The 9,048-nt window shown below is 41.8% G+C and overlaps 1 protein-coding gene across 1 annotated transcript in view; it reads right to left on the minus strand.

The window, feature by feature from the left end:
* The window catches only part of Col22a1 (collagen type XXII alpha 1 chain), a 255,687-nt gene that overhangs the window by 30,712 nt on the left and 215,927 nt on the right, over nucleotides 1–9,048 (minus strand). The window contains exons 52-53 of the mRNA XM_033759289.1: nucleotides 6,374–6,427; nucleotides 116–169 (exon numbers count right to left, since the gene is read on the minus strand). Coding sequence (XP_033615180.1) covers nucleotides 116–169; nucleotides 6,374–6,427 — 108 coding nt within the window. The remainder of the gene's footprint in view (nucleotides 1–115; nucleotides 170–6,373; nucleotides 6,428–9,048) is intronic.

Consider the following 9,048-nt stretch of genomic DNA (forward strand, 5'->3'; position numbering starts at 1 on the left):
GAAACAAAAAAAAAAACAAAAAAAAAAAAAAAGAAAGAAAGAAAGAAAGAAAAAAAAAAAAAGAAAAGAAACCATGAAGTTGGATGTAAAATGTAAGAAGTTTAGAGCTCCTTACCGGCTCCCCAGGGGGACCTGGCTTTCCATCTCTGCCCTGTTTGCCTTCTTCTCCCTGCAAGATGATCAGGCCAAAGAAGATTAGAGGGAAGGGAAGGGAAAACGCGATTTCAGCATGGCCTCCTGCCTAGCTCCCAGCAGATACCTTCACAGTGAGCACTTAAAAGGCATCTCAACAAATGGAAGAAATCTGATTTCTAGTTTCTTCCCCAGTACCCAGACTCTGGCTGTGGATCTCTGACTCATAGTACCTGGCAAAACATGAAAGAGCAATGCAGTGGGATCATTATTCTTGTTATCCATCTAAAGCACCTTACATTGGACATTTTCATAAGGCCAAATTCAGGGTGGCAGGCCCTCATCTGTGGGCGTCCTGCATTGACCATGGCAATAGGGCTCAGGTGCTGGTGCAGAGGACAATACAAGCATGCAGCAAAACACTCAGAGCTGCTCCAGGGGCACACGCAGAGCTCAGAGATGGCAGCCAGGAGTGTGTGGGAGTTACAGAACAGTCAAGGAATTCTACCAGGGGTGACAAAAAAATACTGTCAATGTTTAAAAAAAACTTTTTTTAATTATTGTAGTAAGACACGTTGCCATGAATCACCCTCAAACCATCTCCCTTTGCTTCAAACACATTCATCCCATTGTTTTTGCTCCTCTCAGAAACAGTTCTGAAATCTTCTTTCATGAGTGTCTTTATGAGGTATGATCAAAAATAGGGTGAATGCTGTTGCACAGTGCTACGCAACAGAAAAAAGGATTCATAAAAGCATGACAGCATGTCCTTATCCACCTTATTCACCACAGCTTGGCACCATGCAACTTCTAGGTCTTCGCCAAAGTCAAAATAACCATGAAAGGTTAATGTTTCAAATGATTCAGGAAATTGAAGCAGCCATGACAGTTCAAGAAAAGATGCTCACAAAAGAGGACTTCTGAAACTGCTTCAGAGAGCAGCAAGCACGATGGAATGAATGTGTTTGTAGTAGGAGGAACATTTATATTTCAGCACACCCACCATATTTTTCTATCACATCTCATCTGATTATTTCCATGAGGCCTTGCTAAGATTCCATGCCCTGCTCCAACCCAGTACTGGTAATCTCTGCTCTAGGCAGGGCAGTATGTCTCATGCTTATCTAACAGAAAAGTATGTCTTCACAGTGTCTGAAGATGGAAAGGATAATCTGTATGATTGCTTTGAAGACAGCAGGCTGACATGGCTAAAAGCAGTGGCTTGAGACAAGGCAGAAGAGGGCTGAGTGTGGCCTATGAATACTCTCAGAAGTGTGGCTTCCAAGAGAGGAGCAGCTGCCTCTTTCTACCTGCTACGCAGTAGTCTTTCCCTTCTGACAGCCTCCCCTTGCAAACAGAGCTCAAGGTGTGATACATAGGGAGGGCGATTTGGGACATACAGGGCTCAGAGTTGTCCCGCCACAGTGGAGGAGTGTTTCCCTTCACGGAAGCTAATGTTGGTGTCCAGGTGCTGGAAAGTTTTACTGGGTCTTGTATCTCTTCCCCACCCTGCAGAAGGACAGTATATTCGTATTCCTTCCATCAGTGTAAGTACATATGTCTCCATCTGGCTTCAGTTTGCCCCTTCTGACATTTTCTTTCTGAACCCTACCAACATTTTCTGCTTGTGCAACCTGACCCTGAGTACTTGAAAATCACCCCCGCCCCCGAGGAAGACTGGGTGGCCCCTCCAAGCCTGGCTTGGGGGTCCATCCACAGGGCTCCCTCAGCCTCTGTGCCATCTGTGATGCTCTGTGCTGATGGCTAATTCTTGTCTGATTTGGCTTCACCAAGAGACCACAGGTTCCTGCATGGCTGGGACCTGCAGTGTTAGCATCACAAGCTTACTCTATTTGTGCATCACTCATTCTTCACATCTGCTTTAGACCAGATTTAGGAAACATCTACATGGCAGGGTCAGGAGGGACATGAGGTGAAGATGGACAATCAAGAGACACTGGCGCTTCATACCTTAAGTGCTGTGATGGGGGTGAATGCACTGCTCTGAGTCTAGCTCTGTTCCTGCCTAACTCCACTGAGCAAAGTAAGGGCATACCTCAGGGGAAAATTATACCAGGCATTGTGATCCTGAGTCCTGATGTGTCATTTTAACTGGATTAGAAAACAGATCAGTAAAGGCTGTTCCTGGGTGTGTCTGGGTGGGTTATGGAAGTGTGACCTAAAGTATTATATATGGTCCTTTGTGTTCCTCTCTGGCACTCTCGCCATGCTCTGCTCCCTGACAACTATGAGGTAAGCAGCTTGGCTCTGCTGTATCCCTTCTGTCATTTTGTTCCTGCCTTGGAGCCAGCCATCTATGGACTGAATCCCCCAAACTATGAAGTAAATGAAACTCTCCCTCCTTTAAATGGTAAGTGTTGGGTATTGTGTCTCAGTGACAAGGAAAGCTGACTAATACAGAAAACTAGCATTGAAGAACTGGGGTTATTGCTATGACTTTACCTGACTATGCGATTTAAAAGATTCTGAAACTGGTTTTCTGGAGCAATTTGGAACAGTTTGGAGAGACAGGCTAGAGAAGAACTAGGATGCAGTAAGCAGAACCTGATGGATGATTATGGTCAGAGCTCAAAAGAGCCAAATACTGATAAGAACGTGGAGAATAAAAGCCAAGCTCAGGAAGTTTCAGCAGGGAAGGACTCCATTAACATTTAAACTAGAGACCATATGTTTTTCACACTCGCAAAAAAAATCTGTCTATATTTTTCCCACTAACTGAGATTTTGCAAAAGACTAAGATTAGGAGCAGTGGCCTAAGTAATCTGATAGAGGAAATTTCAAGACAGCCAACATTCAGGCTGTGGCATGGGTACTGCTGGCAACTTTTAGCGAGATTTACAGTGAGAAACAGGAGCAAAAGGCAGAGTAGAACATTTTGAAAAACTTAAATTGTGGCCCTGAAGGAACTATGTGTAAAGGTAAGACCAAAGAAGGTGTGACTGATAAAAGATTAGCACCATTAAAAAGAAACCAAATATTTTGCCCAGCAACAAGCAGAAAGATGCCTTGAAGGAATCTCAGGAATCATCAAGACCCCACCTATCAAGGGCTCAAGAGTGCAAAAAAAAAAAAAAGTGTGTATCTTCCATGTGAGAGTCTCTGAGACCGCTGCTGGAGAAAGGTCTTAGCAGCTGCAGCCACATTCCAATAAGGCCTGGCTTCTGCTTCCAGAGACAGCAGACCTTCACATTATCTATGTGAGGCTGGCTTGACTGGCATGCAGAATGTAAGATTTGTGGAGCCAGGGAAGCTTCTACCCAGATTTCAGTGGAAGGCCTGGGAGGCCAAACAAGAGGCCCCTGTGAAGGCAGGTGCATGAAGCTGTGGAAATGAAGGAAAAGATTCAGTGGAAGCCTAAGGAAGATCAAACTGCCAAAAACATGGAATTTCTGCCCCAAAAAGCTGCATGCCAGCCAGGAGTGGAATCAGCCCAAGAGAGAAGCCATATGGACTGCCACCGGCAAAACCATAGGGATGGGATCACCAAACCCTTGAAATCACATTTTGCCACTGTGTGTCTTGGATGCCAGATTCTAAGCTACAGGACTTAATGTTTGTCTGCTGGGCTTCAGTCTTGTTCTGGAGTGATTCTTTTCTATTCTCATATTCCTCACTTTTAGAATGGGAATATATAACTGTGCCATTATACCTTGGGATAATGTAAGTCATTTTATATTTTTATAGAGGTTCACAGTTAAGAGTTTACCTGAGTTTCAAAAGAGACTTGGGTTGAACTTTTGAAAACTGATGAAAGTATTGAGATTTCGGGGAAGGGATTATTGCATTCCCAGGTGTACTTGTAATAGTTATATTGGTAGAATTATAAATTTACTATTGTCTTTATTTGGAGATTAATGATTTAAGGAGATGTGTTTGGGTGTAAAGTTGACAAATGGTGGACTATGGCTATTAATCTGACATAATAACTTCATTGGATTAAGAAAATACTTAGCAGATTAGCAAAACACACTCTTGGGTGTGTATTCATGGTTATGGAGGCATGGCCTTGAGAAGTATAAATGGCCTCTTGGTTGTTCCTCTTATACTATTTCTGTATTTTGCTTCTAGGTCAGCATGATGCTTCATCTTTGGAACCAGCTGGCTATGGACTGAATCTTCCCCAAACTGAGAGCTAAATTAAGCTTTTGCTCCATTAAGTTTTAACTGTCTGGTATTCTGACCAGCATGGGAGAGCTAATACAGGAGGAGACCAGGAGATGAGCTGATAAATGCAGCCTCAGTGAAGGTTCCATGGAGCTATGTTTGGAAAGGTCTGTGCACAGAGGCCAGAGTGGTGAACACAATGCACAACACACAGGAAAACTATCAGGATTTCTACTGTTTAGGAAGAAGGAAGAAGAAGAGCTATCTCTATAGGAATGATTTCTTAAAGGAAGCCAAAGTAGCTCAAAGTGGCTAAAGTAAGGGGTGTGGGTTGGGGCTCGAGTCAGGGCAGGGGTGAGAAGGAGACAGAAGAGACAGAAATCAACTGAGAGGCTAGGGAAGTAATAATGCCCATTCTTGGCTTAATAGTGACAACAGTAGGCAGAAAGGGAGGTGACATCAGATATTCACTGGAAGAAACAAAGATAGATGGAGGAGGGAGGAAGGGATGGTGGGAGAGAAGGCCAGATATATTTAAGAAAATAGCACAACCATTTCTAAGGCTGTTTCCCTGTTCTCTAGTCTCCTGGAACTTTGATAAGGTTTTGATACAAAACAAATCCCAGGATTTTTCTCCCCTTAGCTTTAACACCGCTAGAATTTCATTGGTAATTGTGTCCTTACTGCCATGACACACCAGTATCCAGGACTGCAGTTTCTATGTTCCAACATGTCACTTAAGAATGTGCGTGCCCTGGACAGGTTACTGAGACTCTGAGCCCCAGGGCGGCAGAGAAGGTTTCCAAGGATCCCCAGGATCCTTTCTCCAGGAGCACTTCCATCAGTGCTCACCAGGTATTCTAAGAGGAAGAGCCCTAATGAAACATTTAATTAATCCATTTATTTATTTAATTAATATTTGCTGTGTGTTCACTCTGTGTGGGGGGGGGACCCAACAACAGTAGATATGGTTTTACCTCTCCTAGAATATACAGCCCATAATACAGTACTATAGTTACCAGTTATCCTTCTCTGTTATATCCTCTCTGTCATATCTGGTAAACAAGAGCACCTAATTCATTTGTTCAAAGAATAATTAAACTGGTTCAATGAATATCAGAAGAGGTGGTCACTTATCAGCACGTTGCACCAATAGAAATGTGACTACAAGCTGGGGTAGGAATTCAGAAGTCAAGGGTCAGGGCATTGAGAAAGGCTGTCTCAGCATGGAGGACAGTGTAGGAAGCATACATGAGCTTAGGCGGGATTACCAAAGGCAGCAGCCAGTAAAAGAGTGACCAGACAGAATGCATGTGCAAAGGCCCTGTAGCCTGAAGGAAGAATCAAATGTGGTAGATGCAATTACAGCACATTCTAGGAAGTAAAAGAAAGCTGGTGTGTGAAACAAATGAACTCACAGCAGAAAGCAGGAGTAGTAGCTTCAGCCAGTTGATGCCCCAGCAGCAGGCACAGGACAGCCCTTGAGTCACTTAAGAATGCCTCCTCATTGGAGAAGACAACATATGACCTTTCCAGAAAGACCTAATTACAATTATATTGAAGATCTCAGTGCTACTGAGAAGTAAATCAAATTGAGAAATCCAGAGTTATGTTTGTGGAAAGCAATATTTCAGTGTGTATCAAGAACTGACAAGTAAATTCATTTTGGGAGATCATTCTAAAGAAATTTGTAAAATGTTATATGTTTGAAATTGCCCATTGTCTTTTTTTAATTCTAAGATTTGTGAATAAGAAAGGAATGATCACAAATATTTTGGTGCATTCATTGGATATGATGGATATAAAGTCTGTAACTATTTAACAGTAGTAGAAAAATGTCTATTTGTTTATAGAAATACACACACATATACACTCACAGGGGAGAGAGAGAGAAGAGGGGAAAGGAAAATATTATGAAAATATGGAAGAAACAAATATATGCATAAAGAATGAAATTAAGACTGAGTCCATCCACATTTAGTCAGCTTTGCTTTTTTTTTGCCTCAATTCTAATTTCCACAACACCCAAAATTCTACCAATGCCAACAATGGTGGAATGTATTTGCATTTGTAATTTTTTGTACAGTGAAACTAAAATTTTTTAAATGCCACTTACTGAGATTCCAGGGATTCCAGATGGGCCTTGGGGACCAGGAGGACCTTCTTTCCCCTGAAAGATCCAAGACATAAAAACACCATGAAATCCCTGACAGGTTGCTCGGGAAGCCATTGAGGAGCTGGGCGAAGGGGCTTCAGCTGGGAGCATGGTGCCCCTGCAAAGGACTCCTTTCTCCAGACCCTGCCTCTCCCCAGCTCACAAAGTGCTAGTGCCCAGGCAGAGCACACCTGCACTCACTGCTGCTGTGCACTCTGAGACCCACTGGGACCACCATGTGCCGGGTGCTCTGGGGAATTCAAGGTGAAGATACTGAGGTACTGGAATTCTTGAGAACTGAGTCAGATCCACCTGGACATTTGTTTCCCAACCCACCCAGCACAGACACGGCACCCAGAGATGTTGCTCCTGCAGGACCCAGGACAAGTGTGACTGATGGTTTATTTCCATTGTTTGTATCAGATTCTAAACCCTCTACCAGCAATGGCTACACATACCATCTTCTTCCTGCATTAAAGACATGATATTTTGGAAAACCATTTAACTAAATTGCATTAGCAAGTCGTTGCCTGTTTGACCCATTAGCTCATCAAAGACATGTAACTGTCAACCATGAGATAATCTAGGTCACCACTGCTATCACAATGCAATTTTTCCATCCCCTGTGTCTCTGTCATGAGTGTGGAGAGTTCCTGGCAATTGTACCATCTCTCCTGCTGGTATTGGGTAGATAAGATAATGATGCCAGATTTTACAACTTAATCACATCAAATGAGGTCTTGTGATTTTTTTCCTCTTAAAAAAATAAATAAAAAACCAAAGGTTAATGCTTATTTCAAGTTTACATGGTTTTTATATGTTAATCATATATCCAAAAGACATTTTTTTCTATCACATGGTTGGTTTTATTTTCTAGTGGCTCCAGAACTTTTTAATTTTTTATTTGTATGAGTACATGTTTGCAGCACAAAATGATTACAGTCACGGAGGAGTTGGTCTGTGTACATCACACATCTTAATACTTTTCATATCACATTCCCCTTCCCTCCCTCTCCCTTCCTTCCATCTTTTGGTCCCCAACCCATTTGCAAAAGATCTACCTCCCTGTTTCGTATTATTTTTTATTTTGCTCCTTATATTATGTGTACTTTGAGCTTCTTGTATAAGAGAAACTGTGATATTTAAGCTTGGTTCTATTTTATTTCACTTAATGTGATGGTCTCAAGTTGCATCCATTTTCCTACAAATGACTCAAGCTTATTCTTCTTCATAGCAGAGTCGTACTCCATTAAGTATAAACACCACCATTCATTTGTTGATGTACACACAGGCTCCTTAAAAACACTTAGATATCACCAATTGTACTGTTTTTAACATTTATTATATACTATTTAAACAACACAAAGTCGATAACTGAGATTTTAACCACACCTAAAGAAAATGACAAGCCCTTATTGTGTATTTGAAACTATTTACAGTGTCTTAGAAAATGATGAGAAAGGCACTTTCTGTGTTTCCTATTGTTTGTTCAAGCTTTTTCTCAAAAGCGTTTACACTCTTCATACTCCTATGGAGAAGATGCTCTTCATTTCATTGGTAATGATTTGTCTTAAGCTGTATCTCTGTAGCTTTCCTTGCATGACATTTGGAACTACCTAGACATACTGACACTTAGAACAATGCAAAAGGATCAATACATTCCCCTCTTCCCTACATCACAGCAGCTATAAACATATAACCAAATAAAGTAGATAACCTCACTCAACCTAGGACAGATATATTCAACCATCATTCTGGAATTTTAAATACTGATGAGCAGAGCTTTCTGGACTCCTTCCTCAATACTTCTTATTTCAAAGATCATAAATTCTAAACAACAGTGAGGTCGATACGGATGAGCAAACTATAGCCCTCTGCCTGTTTTTATAAATAAAGTTTAATCAGCACACAATCACATCCATTATTTTCCATAGTGTCTGTGGCCCATTTTGCCCTGTCACAGCTGAGAGGCTGCAGCAGAGACCACATGCCCCACAAAACTTGAAATATTCACTATTTGCCTCCTGATGGAAAAGTTTGCAAAGCCCCAGCTGCACCATTCCCTTGAAGCTCAGGTCACATAATAAGAATGCCATGGATCCAAGAGAGAACCCATCTCCTGACTCCCTGACCAGGGCCCCTGACATCACAACCAGGCTTCTCCTGTCTTTAGAAAGCAGTGCCATTGGCAGACAAACCAGACATTAAAACACAGTAGAGGGATGCACCCTTAACCAACCTCTGCTTAGCCACTCCCATGGTGACTGAGCCACACCATCCTTACTGAGACCCCTGCCTTGTGGGGCAATGCCTGCTCCTGCCAGAGAAGCTGAAGCTCACAAGAGCTCAGGTGCTTGTTCCTCTTACCTGCCTGCAATTATTTGCTATAGAAATTCATCTATTCAATGATTTATTAAGTAACTCAATGGAATTTTGGTAGGAAAAGGCAAAGAAGGATCTTTTATGCAAGTTAAATTTGGGCTGTGACAATACGCAAAAAAAGATGAGTCACTCACTGTATAAACAGAGCTGTAAGACAGCTATCCAAGGTTACAACAATCTAGGATTTTATATTCATTGTTTCAAGGTACAGTTATATTCTAAAACCACTCTTTTTTTTTTTTTTTTTTTTTTTG

The sequence above is a fragment of the Fukomys damarensis genome, unplaced genomic scaffold, assembly GCF_012274545.1.
Source record: "Fukomys damarensis isolate Sample0158 unplaced genomic scaffold, DMR_v1.0_HiC HiC_scaffold_5, whole genome shotgun sequence".
Taxonomy (NCBI): Eukaryota; Metazoa; Chordata; class Mammalia; order Rodentia; family Bathyergidae; genus Fukomys; species Fukomys damarensis.